The sequence below is a fragment of the Sinocyclocheilus grahami genome, unplaced genomic scaffold, assembly GCF_001515645.1.
Source record: "Sinocyclocheilus grahami isolate Dianchi unplaced genomic scaffold, SAMN03320097.WGS_v1.1 scaffold122.1, whole genome shotgun sequence".
In the NCBI taxonomy this organism is placed as follows: Eukaryota; Metazoa; Chordata; class Actinopteri; order Cypriniformes; family Cyprinidae; genus Sinocyclocheilus; species Sinocyclocheilus grahami.
The window spans coordinates 1,776,382-1,793,464 of NW_015505301.1; the positions used below are offsets into that span (position 1 = coordinate 1,776,382).

Below are 17,083 nucleotides of genomic sequence, written 5' to 3' on the forward strand. Positions count from 1 at the left end.
GGGTTTGTCCCTATTTTACCCAGCACTGGGTTGTATTTAACCCAGCATTTTTTAGAGTGTAGAAAGCTCAGATCCATTCTTAAAGAGCTTTGACTCTTTTCTCCTTTGCCATCTCGTAACAGTTCTGGCAAATAATTGTTTTCTTTCTCAGACTTCATTTGTAGTGCATGGGAACAAACAAGCAAAACCTTCACAGTTTTATGGTTTTAGGATTCAGTTTGTTTATACTTCGGTTGCACTCTAAAAAATGCTGGGTTAAATATAACCCAGTGCTGGGTTAAAAATGGACAAACCCAGCTATTGGGTTGTTTTGACCCTGGGTCAAAACAACCTAACCACTGGGTCAAAACAACCCAATAGCTGGGTTTGTCCCTTTTTAACCCAGCATTTTTTAGAGTGTGGTTTCCATATAAATCTTGATATCCCTATTACAAAATGCAATGTGCAAACTGGCTTTATAGTGCATTTTTCAGAATAAACTAATTAAGAGGTTTAACATGTTTCATTTTCAGATGCACTTTTCTTGTACTTATTGCTATTTTTACATAATCTATTTTTTTATGTCTGGCTTTTATTATGTAGCTAAACATAAACATTTGTATTGCTTTTCAACAGCCTATTAAACATTTTCCCTTTTTGTAGAAACAGCTTTGTATTGTATTTCTCCTTTTCAGTGTTTACCACTGAGAAATCTCTATCTAACATTCTGTGGGCTCCTAAAACAACGCATTGAACTACTTTCTCCAAGCAAAGCACAAATCATATAACATCCAATTATATGCACTGATATAGCATATTCATTGAAACATCCGCCTAAGCATTAAAAATACAACCACAACTACTTATTAGTCAGACAGTGTTATAACACGTCCCAAACGTCCACAGCTGAGCTAAGTAGATGTAAATTTCAATCAGGCATCTGGGCCAATCACTCGGTCGGGTCCTGTGGAGAGGGGCCGGTTTAAATAGAGAGCGAGCAGCAGATCAGTCAGGACTCAGGAGTCTGTCTCTATCTCGCTCACAGAGCAGTGGCGCACTGGCAGCTATTGCGCGCATTCGTGCCGGGATACTATAGGTCGCTGGCGGGGAGACTCGTCTGTGTTGTAGCGTTAAATTAGTGCTTTTATTTGTGATGCTCGTATTCTGAAAGTTTGATGCGTTATATTGTTGATTTGTGTATAGGCTTTTATATATGTATATTAGTAGTTGTATGACAGTTGGGGTTAATTGGATGTTCACCCCATAATTACGCGCATAGTTAAAGAATAAATTATATGCTAATGGTAGCAGCACAACAGCAAAACTCAGGTTGATTAGTCATTTAGGTGTAACTGGACATTGTGAGACGTTCATCTTTATTTAATACAAAGTCACAGCGCGGCATTAAACATGATGATGAACATTGTCGTGGAGTTTTTCGTGGTCATGCTCAAAGTTCTCTGGGCCATCGTGATGGCCGGACTCAAGTGGCTCATACGGCCGAAGGAGAAGAGCGTAGCGGGACAGGTGTGCGTGATCACCGGGGCGGGCGGCGGACTCGGGCGGCTCTTCGCCAAAGAGTTCGCCCGGCGCCGGGCTACACTGGTGCTGTGGGACATCAACAGCCACAGCAATGAGGAAACTGCGGAGATGGTGCGACAGATCTACAGAGAGCAAGATGACAACTCGATGGCTAAAGAGGGTAAATGGGATGATTTCATATTTCTATTTACCTGAACTTCCATGTTTATCATATTTAAAATGAATTGGTCTATTGTGTTTAGTCCAGGTAGCTTTGTCTTTTGTAGGTATTAAATAATCTTGTTTTGTGTGTAGTCCTTGAACGTTTGACGTATAAAGAAGATATGACTCATACAATTTATTTGTTTAAATGCCCAATAACTAGTATGCAAAATTGATTTAAACTAAATAACACATGACCAAAACATCAAACAACACATGTGAGAACATATTCTACGCCGATTTAAAAAAAAATGAAATTTTATATATGTGTGTGTATAAAAGATATTATAACCATTATTATTATTATTATTGCCATTTAAGTTGCTGCACTCCAGGTGGTCAAGTTTATTTAATTTTTTTTTTAAGTTATTTTAAAATGCTACATGTTTCTCCTATTGGGTTGTTTTGACCCTGGGTCAAAACAACCTAACCACTGGGTCAAAACAACCCAATAGCTGGGTTTGTCCCTTTTTAACCCAGCATTTTTTAGAGTGTGGTTTCCATATAAATCTTGATATCCCTATTACAAAATGCAATGTGCAAACTGGCTTTATAGTGCATTTTTCAGAATAAACTAATTAAGAGGTTTAACATGTTTCATTTTCAGATGCACTTTTCTTGTACTTATTGCTATTTTTACATAATCTATTTTTTTATGTCTGGCTTTTATTATGTAGCTAAACATAAACATTTGTATTGCTTTTCAACAGCCTATTAAACATTTTCCCTTTTTGTAGAAACAGCTTTGTATTGTATTTCTCCTTTTCAGTGTTTACCACTGAGAAATCTCTATCTAACATTCTGTGGGCTCCTAAAACAACGCATTGAACTACTTTCTCCAAGCAAAGCACAAATCATATAACATCCAATTATATGCACTGATATAGCATATTCATTGAAACATCCGCCTAAGCATTAAAAATACAACCACAACTACTTATTAGTCAGACAGTGTTATAACACGTCCCAAACGTCCACAGCTGAGCTAAGTAGATGTAAATTTCAATCAGGCATCTGGGCCAATCACTCGGTCGGGTCCTGTGGAGAGGGGCCGGTTTAAATAGAGAGCGAGCAGCAGATCAGTCAGGACTCAGGAGTCTGTCTCTATCTCGCTCACAGAGCAGTGGCGCACTGGCAGCTATTGCGCGCATTCGTGCCGGGATACTATAGGTCGCTGGCGGGGAGACTCGTCTGTGTTGTAGCGTTAAATTAGTGCTTTTATTTGTGATGCTCGTATTCTGAAAGTTTGATGCGTTATATTGTTGATTTGTGTATAGGCTTTTATATATGTATATTAGTAGTTGTATGACAGTTGGGGTTAATTGGATGTTCACCCCATAATTACGCGCATAGTTAAAGAATAAATTATATGCTAATGGTAGCAGCACAACAGCAAAACTCAGGTTGATTAATCATTTAGGTGTAACTGGACATTGTGAGACGTTCATCTTTATTTAATACAAAGTCACAGCGCGGCATTAAACATGATGATGAACATTGTCGTGGAGTTTTTCGTGGTCATGCTCAAAGTTCTCTGGGCCATCGTGATGGCCGGACTCAAGTGGCTCATACGGCCGAAGGAGAAGAGCGTAGCGGGACAGGTGTGCGTGATCACCGGGGCGGGCGGCGGACTCGGGCGGCTCTTCGCCAAAGAGTTCGCCCGGCGCCGGGCTACACTGGTGCTGTGGGACATCAACAGCCACAGCAATGAGGAAACTGCGGAGATGGTGCGACAGATCTACAGAGAGCAAGATGACAACTCGATGGCTAAAGAGGGTAAATGGGATGATTTCATATTTCTATTTACCTGAACTTCCATGTTTATCATATTTAAAATGAATTGGTCTATTGTGTTTAGTCCAGGTAGCTTTGTCTTTTGTAGGTATTAAATAATCTTGTTTTGTGTGTAGTCCTTGAACGTTTGACGTATAAAGAAGATATGACTCATACAATTTATTTGTTTAAATGCCCAATAACTAGTATGCAAAATTGATTTAAACTAAATAACACATGACCAAAACATCAAACAACACATGTGAGAACATATTCTACGCCGATTTAAAAAAAAATGAAATTTTATATATGTGTGTGTATAAAAGATATTATAACCATTATTATTATTATTATTGCCATTTAAGTTGCTGCACTCCAGGTGGTCAAGTTTATTTAATTTTTTTTTTAAGTTATTTTAAAATGCTACATGTTTCTCACTTGAGAATGAATGCTGTAAAAGTTGTGTAATTATGCAAACAAACACCCTTATAATTAAGTTTGTTCACCTGTGAACAAGTCAATATGCATGCATCATAAAGAAAGTATAGAGCTCTTTTTAAGTGGGAAAACGCAGTGAAATGCCCTCTTTTAGTGATTGTGCTATATCACATGATGCCACCGTCCATGAGCCCATCTGTTCAGCACATACTCCTTTCTCTTCTCTGGTATTTGCACTTTTGCTCCATGCATGTTCATAATAAGCCAGAGTGAAGTTTTAAATTTTGACTTCTATACTCAGTTTATTCTTTCAAAATCAATTACATCAAGCACTTAGAAGCTCAGTCGTTAAATCCGTCTGGTGAGTGCAAACAAATGTGTCTGTCGTTTGAGATGGGGCCCCCCCCCCCCTAAAACACACCAATAAGCGTTGCATATTCCTCATGTAATCACTCCAGTCTCATCTGTCTTGCCCTTTCTTAGTCTGTTGTCCATTTGCTTTCATTCCTTTGTTTTTTGGCAGCCAGAATTAATATTTACGGCTCAGTCTGGATGTTCTGCTGAAGTAGACATCTTTTGTCTTCCCATTTACAATTTAGCCTAACTGTGTTGGCTTGTTTTGTACAGAAATTATTTAAAATATGCATTTACAAGGTCACTTAAATTAAAGGGCCTGGGACAAACATTTTTATGGGTGGGGGGTCCTCCCTCCCCCAGACCCAATAAGTGGGCTATTATAGGACTCGGAACTCCAGTCTCTCTCAGATGATGGCCCTGGTGGTCATTTATTTACCTATTTGTATTTATTTTTCATCTTAATTGACTTTTTTTTTTTTTGTGTGTGTGTGTTTTTCGAGCTTGGTTGGGCACACTTTAAAAGTTTAGATGTTATGTATTTTTAATTTATTGCAATTTTCAAAAGTAAAAAAATCTAAGTTTTGTGGCCTTTTAATTTTTTTAACGTGTATTTGATATTTTTAATACTGATTGTGTACAACATGCTTAATATGTCCTGGCCAAACTATTTTAATTGCATACGTGACAATATAGGCAAGAAAACTTATTAAAGTCATTTCATGGTCTTTAATCTCTCCATAATGTGCTAATATGGCATTCCGGTCCATTTCTTTCCCATGCTAGTGGTAGAATAAATTGCAAAAGCTAGAGTAAGTATTTCACCACTTGACGCAAGAGTAGACTTTTGATTGCATGATTCGTGACTTTCTGTCTCATTGGAAGCAGCACATAATCCAAACTTTTCAAATCAAATTTTAATACTGTAGATTGCAGTGTTTGGAAGATGTTAGCATTATGTGCACCACAGGCCCAATCTATCCTAATGCTTCATTTGCACGCATACTTGCCATCAGTTTGGCATGCAAGGCACGAGTACAGCTTCAAACTGGTCCAAGTCTGCTCCCTTGAAGGAACCCCCCCAACACAATGAGATGAATATTAAGAGCAATTTTACACTTAATGCGCTGGAAAAATACAGTTTACTGTTAACGTCAGGAATTAAATGTGTAGCATGTGGACCGCAGCGCTCAATCGCACGACTGGCCTGCCTCAATGAAGTGAAGTCAATGGAAGTGAATTTGAGAGCTTCCAGTGCCATATTTCAACAACATGTCAAGCTGACATGTTAGGACGGCTGGCAGAGGTGCGAACCGCGCACAAAACCGTGCAAGATGGTACCATTCTCAAGCGTGGCCAAGGTCCATTACTGTTGGGCTTGTTTATAAATGGTGATATCATTGAAGGCCTCTGGAAGGGGCTCTGTTGTTTTTGGCTCACAAGGTTTTTTTTTTTTTCTTTTTCATAGCATGTTTCGTGTTCCATTGAGGATTGACTATAAAGCCACAGGCAGTTCTGTGGGGCTTGTACAGCAAGTCTTCTCTAAGAAAGCCGTAAATGGATGACGCCGGTCATGTTTTTCATCATTATTGTGTCCACCCCCTCACTTCCCCTGGGTCTGAAGAGAATGGAAGATGAGGCATGTGGTTTTTTTTTTTTATTTATTATTTATTTTTTTTTATTCACTCTGTCTTTTGTCCAGCCAGGATCAGGCAAAAGTGGACGATGACACTGATTCATTGCATGAAAAACCGTCAATAATAGCCAGACAGGATGTCAGAGCAGCTGAAAAAAGTTAACCAATCTAGCCCAGCAGTTTAGTTAGTACCAGATAACTACAAGTCAAGTTGTTTTGTTAATTTTCTACATTTTAAACCTAGCTTAAAGGTGTAGTTCACCCCAAAATCAAAATGTAATTTCCTTTTAACTTGTGTCATTTTAAACTTCAGTTAATTGTTGTTTTCAGTATGGTTTACCTAAAAGATTAATTCTGATCTGGTTTACAAATTCAACTCCTTGACTCATAAATGATGATTTTTCACATGAACTATTCCTTTAATCGTTCCAATGCTAATGCTTGATCCAGGCTAAATAGGTGGTGTTTGTTTCCCGTCTTTGTTGACCTACAGCGGTGTTGTTGTGGTCTTGAGCCGTATTGTAGTGACCGTGGTGAGTGAGTACGCCGCTCGAGCTTTGTGCGCTTGATACTGAGATGCCACTCTTGGGACTAACTCGTTGTGGGAAAAGAGGAAACCACAGACAAACCACTTGTTGTGAATTTTCAAGTGGTCTTTTCACCATTTTAATAAGCCATTTCAGACCAATACCAAACCACTTGACGGTCTGGAGCGATACTTCATCCATTCAAGTAGTCTGCTTTTCATCCAAGTTAAACCTCCATGTCTGAAATGAGAATTTTTCGATCTACCAAAACAAATTGAGCTGTACGTAAATTAATCTCCTAAGTGCAAGTGGAACGCAAGATCCCTGTAAATGGCCTTTAAGACTGTAATGGAATTGTGTTTCTAAACTCCCCCAGCAGGATGAGGGAGATGAGTGTTTAGTCTCCGTGAATTATTAGTCGGGGAGGAGGGAAATAAAAAACAGATCAAAGGGCTTTGGCAGAGACGGACAGCATCAGCAAAATAACTGTCTTTGTTTCCCCCCCCCCCTTCTCTCTCTCTTTCTCTTCCTCTTCCTCTTCCAGACCACCAAGGCATTTCTTCCCAAGATGCTAGAGATGAACCATGGCCACATTGTGACAGTTGCCAGTTCACTGGGCCTTTTCAGCACAGCTGGTGTGGAGGTCAGTACATTGCATCCATCACAAATCTATTGGCAGACTGAAAAAGAGTGTGTTTGGAGAGTCTCGGCACGTTGACTCGCCATGGCATGGAAATTCAGTGTTGCGCACAGCACGCAATTAAGGAGCACGTTAATGCCAAAAGACGCTCAATGGTTTCACTGGGCCTACCTGCTGCAGAGGCAAATTCCCCATGATTCACTGGGGTTAATATGGGTGCGGTCAAACAATTAATCGCAATTTAATCGCATCCAAAAAAAAAAAAAAAATGTTGTATACATAATGTGTACTGTGTATATATAAATGCGCACACATGCATGTATATATTTTAGAAAAATGTTACGTATATATTTAATTAACATAAATGACATGTAAATATTTTCATATAAATTATATCATATATAAATATACATGTAAATATTATTTTCAAAATATATGCTATATGTGTGTCTTTTTATAGGTGTATGTAAACAAACCTTTATTTTGGATGCGATTTAATCGTTTGATGGCACTAGAAAAAAACAGACTGCTTTAACAGTTTCCTGCACCTAAAGAGTTATTTTAGTCCATTAAACCAGCCTGTGTGTTTGAGGGATCTCTAGTACATGTACAATCCTCTTCTTTCACTGCTGTCCAAACTGGTGTCATTTTCCCAGCAGTCTTTTGGGGAAACGTTACCTTTTTTGTTTTGTTAGCTGTACGTGCACTTCTATTTTACAAGCCCTCATCTTTACTCTCTCTTCAAAGGGTCTCAGAAGCCCTGTCACACTGTCTGACCTATTATGTTTGCTTGAATGTAACTTTTTGTGGTTTGCATTATTGGAGTGAATGAGCTCCTTTATTCCAGAGTGTTTATCTACACATCTGTTTGCCCACTCCATTCTGAAGATCCCATCCACCGCGAACTACATCAAAACCCTCCCGCTCGGCTCTACCTATACTCCATACACGAAAGAAGAATGCTAATGAAACCGTAGATCCCAGCGCTCCCGCACTATTAGAGGAAAACCGCCTCTGGAAGCTTGACTAAACTCCGTTTCCTCTCGGTTTCAGGATTATTGTGCTAGCAAGTTCGGTGCCATCGGCTTCCACGAGTCCCTGAGCCACGAAATCAAGGCTTCGGAGAAGGACGGTATCAAGATGACGCTGGTGTGTCCTTACCTGGTGGACACGGGCATGTTCAGAGGATGCAGAATAAGGTAAAAGAAAGGAGCTGTCCAAATGTCATGATTAGGTTTCAGATGGCCACTAAAAGAGACGCAATTAAGGAGCACGTTAATGCCAAAAGACGCTCAATGGTTTCACTGGGCCTACCTGCTGCAGAGGCAAATTCCCCATGATTCACTGGGGTTAATATGGGTGCGGTCAAACAATTAATCGCAATTTAATCGCATCCAAAAAAAAAAAAAAAATGTTGTATACATAATGTGTACTGTGTATATATAAATGCGCACACATGCATGTATATATTTTAGAAAAATGTTACGTATATATTTAAATAACATGTAAATATTTTCATATAAATTATATCATATATAAATATACATGTAAATATTATTTTCAAAATATATGCTATATGTGTGTCTTTTTATAGGTGTATGTAAACAAACCTTTATTTTGGATGCGATTTAATCGTTTGATGGCACTAGAAAAAAACAGACTGCTTTAACAGTTTCCTGCACCTAAAGAGTTATTTTAGTCCATTAAACCAGCCTGTGTGTTTGAGGGATCTCTAGTACATGTACAATCCTCTTCTTTCACTGCTGTCCAAACTGGTGTCATTTTCCCAGCAGTCTTTTGGGGAAACGTTACCTTTTTTGTTTTGTTAGCTGTACGTGCACTTCTATTTTACAAGCCCTCATCTTTACTCTCACTTCAAAGGGTCCCAAAAGCCCTGTCACACTGCTGTTTGACCTATTATGTTTCCTTGAATGTGACTTTTTATGGTTTGCATTATTGGAGTGACTCAAGCCTCTGTGAGCCCCTTTTATTCCAGAGTGTTTATCTACACATCTGTTTGCCCACTCCATTCTGAAGATCCCATCCACCGCGAACTACATCAAAACCCTCCCGCTCGGCTCTACCTATACTCCATACACGAAAGAAGAATGCTAATGAAACCGTAGATCCCAGCGCTCCCGCACTATTAGAGGAAAACCGCCTCTGGAAGCTTGACTAAACTCCGTTTCCTCTCGGTTTCAGGATTATTGTGCTAGCAAGTTCGGTGCCATCGGCTTCCACGAGTCCCTGAGCCACGAAATCAAGGCTTCGGAGAAGGACGGTATCAAGATGACGCTGGTGTGTCCTTACCTGGTGGACACGGGCATGTTCAGAGGATGCAGAATAAGGTAAGAAAAGAGCCGTCCAAATGTCACGATTAGGTTTCAGATGGCCACTAAAAGAGCGAACGACACAATGCGTATCTAGTTCGAGTAGACATTGCTTAACAACAGTCAGGGTAGCTTTGCTTGTGGCCTCATGTCACTGTCAGCTTGGGTTTTCATGCGCACAATAGGGGCTTCCACTTGAATAGAAGGTGCATGTTGGATCTGTTTCCACTCAATAATGACTTGCTCTGACTGGCAAAGCACTTTGGGCTGACTTTATTAAACAAAGACGACTCTTAATCATCATGTTTTCTCCTCCTCTCCCTTCCTGGGCGGGTCAGGAAAGAGATCGAGCCATTTCTCCCTCCATTGAGACCAGAGTTCTGTGTGAAACAGGCCATGAGGGCCATCCTGACAGACCAGCCCATGATCTGCACGCCTCGCATTGTATACATGGTCAACTTTATGAAAAGGTGTGTTTGAATGGTCCTAAAACCGGACTTTGAAATGCCTCCAGATGGTCGGAGCAAGCGGAAGTAACGTTCTCCCGTTTGTTTTGGGTTTTACAGCATTTTGCCCTTCGAAGCAATCGTGTGCATGTACCGGTTCCTGGGTGCGGATAAGTGCATGTACCCCTTCCTGGCTCAGAGGAAAGAGGCGATGAACAACAACGAGGCCAAGAACGGGATCTAGAGGGCGCCGTTTCTAACTCACAAGGGATGAGGAGAAGACCACTGAGAGGGCAGAAGGAAGTGAAAAGACTGCGTTTAGACTGGTGCACTTGCATTTGGCAGATGCAAAGGTTTACCATATTGTTCCTCTGGAACAAAGAAAGCTGTGTACTACACTAAGGATTTATTTGTTGATTTATGTTTTGTGTCTTTTTTAAAGGTTTGTTTAATGAAACCATCCATCTATATACTGTCAATAGTTTTGAAATCATACATGTAATTAACTATTTACGTAATGTAGTCACCAGCATTATCTAGTGTCTTTGTGAAACTATACAGTATGTTACTGTATGAACAGTAAATGCTTGTCACTTTTTTTTTTTTTTTTTTTTGTGTGTAGACATGCACTGTATTTACTTTCCTCTACACTGCCAACATTATCTACACCGTTCAGTGTGACACCATGCCACTCCGTTCCCCAATCCGATCCATTTAAAGGCAGCGGCAGGAGATCAAGTGTCCAGTTATGAACCATGTGATGTTTTATAAGAAATTTTGCATTGTTCCCCCCACATTTCTCTTTGTTGATGTCATGAGAAGTACATGTGGGTAAAACGCTGGTCTGTTTCCAGCTGCTGTGGGAAGGGAGTGTGGTTTTACTCTATAATCTACAAACTTATGGTATATGGAAATGTATGAGAGTTCGTCAGTTGGAAGGGATGGCCTGGTTTTCCTGTCACTGAACACTATTTAGTTTTACTCGGCCTACTTTGAATTTGTGAATTAACTGAAAATAAGTTTTTATTTTGGTTACAGACCTATCTTTTATTTTATAATGGATTCATCATGCATTTTTTATTTTCATTCATACAAATTCACATGTCAATTACCAGTTTCAGTCAATAACAATATGAATATGATGCATTTTTGTTGTACACATTTGTTCATTTAATGTTTTTCCTTTTGTGTATTTAAACCTGGACCATTGAAATGTTTTCACAGATGTATGTTTAGGCAAAAAAAAAAAAAGACAGCACACATGAGTTTAAACTACATTCCAATAGGCGTCCTTCACCGACTGTGATGAGCCTAAAATCTCTACCTCTTCATTTTTGCCATTTGTTAACAGTATGACATACTCTTTTTGTAACTTTCCTAAAGAGTGCTCTATAGAAGAGCACACAACATGGTTCCAATGTTTAGTGTCTCTACCTAACTTAAATTAATAAAATGATTTAGATTATTTGTTGGTTTTTGTGTATTAGTCATAACCTCAGCGTCTCTTCATAAGCATGACTCTCCGCAACAGCAAATGCCAGAAATTCCTGAGCACAGAACTTGGTGCAGAAAGCTTAGGTTTTAGTATTAGCCAATTTTTCTAGTAATTAAATTCCTGAGTGCATCCCTTTAATAACTTCCACAGGAGCAAGTGACTTGACATACTGGAAGTGAAAGCTCACAGAGGGGAACTACACCTACTGCACTCACAGACAGAAGCTTTATTGTTCATCACACAGCATATGGGTGGAAATTTGGGGGAGTATTAGTAAGCACTAGATTGGTTTGACTCCTGGTTTGTTCCATTCAAGTCAAAATGCTTATCTTTATTTGTAAAACTGATTGAGAAGTGAGTTTACTTAAAGGGGAACTGTATCAGAGGAATTGCTAAGCTTGTGAATCACAATGCCTCATCATACTTCCAGTTCAACAACAGCTTGCGAGTGTTTCATAAGAGGTGAACTGAAATGCAATTTTGAAAGGTTGGCAATGTCAAAAAACTGAATGGCTTACGAGTTATTTTCCAAATACAGACGCATTACATGTTGAGTGGGTGTAGGCTAGTATTTTTTCAGAAAACCCATGTCATAGTAAATGTTGAGTGAATAAGAGGGCGTGCCATTCTGAACACGATGGGGCCTCGTTTATGAAATGTTAAGTAGAAACTGTCCTACATTTAATCTTACGATAATTTCACAATGCATACTGTATGTGTGATTCAGAGAATGAACTACACACACAAAAACGTGCGCATACGCCTCGGTTTCAGAAGTGAAATTTATAAATCACAAATTATCTTGAAATTGTGTGCAGCTGAATGGTTTCAGATCTCCATTTTGTGAGAGCCACCTAATTAATGCCATTAACATATAATAGAGCACCAGTCAACATCTAAATCCTTTATGTGAGAATGGCCAGCTGCAAGAATTGAACATTGGCGTGGATTTTAGCATACACATAGCCTACACTATGAGTTTACATCTGTGCATATGCACGTTTTATAAATGAGACCACAGTTTACTAATTTTTTTGTATTTTTCAGAGGGTCCATTTAAGCAGAATGTATTTTTGCATTTAACTGCGCTGTTTTCGATCAGTTTAACACGTCTTTGCTGATTATCACGTCTTAAAATTAAAATTATTTTATTTCTGAAGGATCTGGAGTAATTGGCTGCTGAAAATTCCACATTACATTTTAAAATAAATTAAAATAGAAAAACTGTTATTTTAAATGGTAATAATATTTCACAATATTATTGTATTTTTGATCAAACCATGCAGCCTTGGTGAGCAGAAGAGATTTTGTGAAGTTATCATTTTATATATATAATATTATTTTGATGAATTGTAGTAAAACCAGTTTGGGACCGGCAAACAAAGTATAATAGTATACCCACAACAATTAAAAAACAAAAAAACATAGCCTACATAAATGTCTAATTGATAGATAACACAAGTGAGATTTCAATTATATCTAGACCACTGAACTAGGAAATGTTTCCATTTTAGAAATCTTGTCGCCTTATCATAGAGGTCAGTTATTCACAAACCCATAGCAACAGGCACTGCAGACATACAGCTCTTTGGGCAGCCAATGGTTCTCAAGTGCTGAAAAGCACTGATCTCAAAGCAACTGACGTCAGTAGCTAGCAGTGGAGGTGTTTGAGTCAGGCTAATTGGCCTGACTGATGGTCCGTACTAAGAGATTAGTGTAATACAGAGACCAAGAAATATTGACACATCAAAACTCCCGCAGCTATGGTAATTGGTGAGATAGGATCAGTCAACTGAAGCAACTCCCCACTAAGAAAATAATTAAGCTTCACAGAGCCAGAAATTCATAGCTTTGAAAACACAAGATAAAATGCTTCCCTTGCCCATACAAGATTTCTTTTCCCTTTCACTCAGCAGAGTAACATAAGCCCTAATTTAGCTTTAAAAGGTCGATAACACTTAATTCTGGTGGAAAAATCAATGAACTTCGTTGCCCTATAGCAAAAAAGGCCAGTTAACAGCATTAAACGAGTCAAACGGGACAGAGAAATTGTCATTGGCAAAGATTTTAGTAGCTTTCCACACTTGAAGGATGACCCCCCGTTATTCATTTAAGGTAAAAAATGATCTTGTTGCAAGGCATATCAGGGATACTGGCACATAAAACTAATAGTAACGTGCTAAATGCTTATAGGTATGTGAATATATTTAACAAATGGGAGAAAGAGGTCATTTACAAAGCCAGGCAACAAGTCAATCCATCAACCTTCATATTGAGTTCCTTCTTCCCCAATCTGAATTCCACACTAATTGCAGCTACCTATAATTGACAGTAACAGTGAGATTTATCTGTTTCTTCATTACCCTCCATAGGACACTCTTTCAGTAAATTCAGCACAGAAACCAGCAATCAAAAAGAAACTAGATATTTTCCTTTTCTTAAGAAATCGCAGCTTGCTTGTGCAAAACTCATTACTATAATGCTAGGATGTTGTGAGTGGTTACCTAGGTATTGCTACACACTTGCTACTGTGTTCTGATTGTTTTTTATCAAATTATTGTTATTGCCCTGTTGAAAAAACCAGCATATGCTGGTTTTTTCAACAGGGAATGCTTAAAGGGGTCATATAATGCGATTTCATTTTTTCCGTTCTCTTTGGAGTGTTACAAGCTCTTGGTGCATAAAGAAGATCTGTAAATTTGCAAAGACTAAAGTCTCAAACACCAAAGTTAAGAGTCAGCCACACCTACCTAAAACGGCTCATTCGAACACGCCCCCACATATCTACCTCACTATGTGGGAAGATTTGCATTTCCATCTCACGCTTCAGGTATTCGGCCAATCACAACGCACTGGATAGCTGGCCAATCACAGCACACCTCGCTTTTTCAGACCGATGAGCTTTGTAAAAATCGACGCGTTTCAAAAAGGCAGGGCATAGAGGAGAAACAATAATGTACAGTATGTGGAAAATAATTTTTTTTTTTTTACTTTAAACCACATAAACACATTTCATTACACCAAATACACAAAATAATGTTCTTTTTAGCAACATCATATGACCCCTTTAATATTTTTAGCATGCTGCTACACATTTGATAAGTGCTGTTTAGCGGGTGGCAGTATACTTGCTAAGATGTTTTTAGCACCTTGCTATCCATTTGCTAAGGTGTTCTAAGTGTTTTTAGCACATTGCTGGCCTATTCTTTTGTTAAGATGTTCTGAGTGTTTTTAGCACGTTGCAATTCTTATTTAGCACACTGCGAATTTAGCATATTGCTAAGGTGTTAAGGGGTTGCTAAACATTTGCTAAGGTCATCAGAGTGTTTTTTTTTACATTTTGCTGTACACTTGATAAATATACTATATACCTGATACTGTTAAACAACACTTGTTAAGGTGTTCTGAACATTTTTAGCACCTTGCTATATATTTGCTAAGGTGTTCTAAGAGTTTTTAGCACAATACTATTGTTATGCTAAGATGTACTGAGTGTTTTTAACACATTACTGTCGTTATAGTGTTTTTTTAGCATGTTGCTGTTCGTTTGCTATGGTGTTCTGGGAGTTTTTAGGGCATTGCAAATACATTTGCTAATTTTCTGAGTGCCAGTGCTCTATATTTGCTAAATTAGGTGGGCGAAGATTTATTCTTGCAGATTTCAGTGAAAATTTGCTTAATGTGAACACACGTTTAGTAACCGACTTGTTTTTTCAATTGGTCAGCTTGATCTTGTATGGCAGTGATCATTCATTCCTCTATGAATGAATGACTGTTTCCTTGGTGATACTGAATGGACTCATAGTATTGAGCTATTTTTAGACTGCTGTGTCGCAAGGCTAAAAGACTCATGGATGATCGTTCATGTGTTACTGAGCCTTAAAGTCCCTTTAGGTATGACACAGCACTATGCCATATGCTTGAGCAAATTGCCTGTGGTTTTTAATTCACACCCATGTGTTGGCAAGAAAATATGGAAACATGGATGTGTGGCTACAAAGAACGTGATCTTAAAGGGAGAGTTCACCTAAAAATGAAAATTCTGTCATCATTTACTCATGTTCCTAACATGTATGAGTGTGTTTCTTCTGTTAAGCACAAAAGATATTTGAATAAAGTTGGTAACTAAACAGTTGACAGTAGCCATGGACTTCCATAGTGTGGGGGGAAAAAATGCTATGGGAGTCAATGGCTACCGTCAACTGGTTGGTTACCAACCATCTTCAAAATATCTTCTTTTGTGTTCAACACAAGAAACAAACTCATACAGGTTTAAACCTGGAAATATTTAGAAATGTAGGATTTTGAAAAATTAAAAACATGGAAAAACACAAGAAAGACAACAGACACCAATAGTTTCAACATGAACTGATATGATTTTACGGCATTTTAAGTAACTGACATGTCTGTTATTACACTGTATATCTTCAGGGAGAGAAAAAACGCTCTTCCAGTGAGTTACCAGCTTCAGATAATTGTTCTACGACTCGATCGTTTTGAAAAGATAGCAAGTCTCTATTGATCACAGCCTCTCTTTTCTCCAGAATGCAGTCCTTAAAAGCACTCAGTTGATGTATCGAGTCAATACAACATAGGTGTAGATGTGCTGGACAAAACTGAAGGGAGAAGAAAACAATCATCAAACAGGACTAAAGAGGCATACCTGTAGATCGCTATTCAGGGCCTCTTGGTGTTTCTGTCAAGAAGAAATTCTATTTCAAGGAACCTTATAGAAGGCAAGAGGGTTGTTTGTTCAACTGGACACTATGGATCAGCTATATCGTAGGTGATCCTGTGCTGTTGACCTCTAGCATCAGTTTTATCCATTGGTTTGCACTCGTAGTATATGTTTTTCTTTTCCTCTGCGTATGATATTCTACAAGTCATATACATCCATATAGATAGATGAATGCTTTATGTCAGCATACACGGTAAGCTGGGGGACTATATATGAAGACAACAACTACGACTTCACAGCACTGGCATTGGTTAATCTTTAAATACTCAAGCATTATTATTCATAGACTAAAGAGAAAAAGAAAATAATAATAACCCCCCAAATAAGATACACAACTTTATTTTCCCCAATATATATATATTTTTTGTATACTAATGGCATGACATAAGCCTGTTTAATTCCATATCACTTGGAGGCAAGGTGAAAATAATATTCAAACATCTATCAAATGGGGAAATTTCCCTTAATTTTCAAACATTACCATGCATTACATTTTTATAATTTTTTAAGTTCACTTGCTTGTTCTTTTTAGTTAACTCTAGAGTAAATAAATGTTGTGTTAAGATAGTGTTGTCTTCACATAGACTCAAAGAATGCATTTTTTGTCATTTCATATCATGGGACACATCCACCATATTGCATGTTGACACGTGTAGAAGGATGCAGCGGCGTCGTGGGGGCTTTCGGGGGGATGGGGCGTAAGGGTGGGTTCAGCTCCTAGACGACAGCCTTTGAATCCTTGCAGTCCTGAGCAGTGGTGCCTGAGTTAGTCGGTTTGCTGTCTGTCCGCTCGGCCAGACGTTTCGCTTGTCTGCAAGACAAACAGGTTCAAATTAAGATTAATTATGATCCACCACTGCATTAAAAGAAATTAAGTAATAATAACATATATATAATAATATTATACAAACTATATATATATATATATATATATATATATATATATATATATATATATATATATACACATACTCTCTATACAGG

General features: G+C 38.4%; 2 protein-coding genes and 1 pseudogene across 2 annotated transcripts; 2 read left to right on the forward strand and 1 right to left on the reverse strand.

Moving 5' to 3' along the window:
- The first annotated feature begins 975 nt into the window (after window positions 1-975).
- Window positions 976-1,798, forward strand: LOC107589969 (retinol dehydrogenase 10-A-like). Its single transcript, XM_016278562.1, has 2 exons — window positions 976-1,681; window positions 1,764-1,798. The coding sequence occupies exons 1-2, from the start codon at window positions 1,390-1,392 to the stop codon at window positions 1,796-1,798; spliced, it is 327 nt and encodes a 108-aa protein (XP_016134048.1). The 5' UTR covers window positions 976-1,389.
- A 998-nt stretch (window positions 1,799-2,796) lies between these two features.
- On the forward strand, window positions 2,797-11,331 carry LOC107589970 (retinol dehydrogenase 10-A-like). The gene is made up of 6 exons (XM_016278563.1): window positions 2,797-3,498; window positions 3,581-3,600; window positions 6,869-7,093; window positions 8,144-8,289; window positions 9,759-9,890; window positions 9,987-11,331. The coding sequence occupies exons 1-6, from the start codon at window positions 3,207-3,209 to the stop codon at window positions 10,108-10,110; spliced, it is 939 nt and encodes a 312-aa protein (XP_016134049.1). The 5' UTR covers window positions 2,797-3,206; the 3' UTR covers window positions 10,111-11,331.
- A 5,135-nt stretch (window positions 11,332-16,466) lies between these two features.
- LOC107589935 (double-stranded RNA-binding protein Staufen homolog 2-like) overlaps window positions 16,467-17,083 on the reverse strand; it is a 138,273-nt pseudogene continuing 137,656 nt past the window's right edge.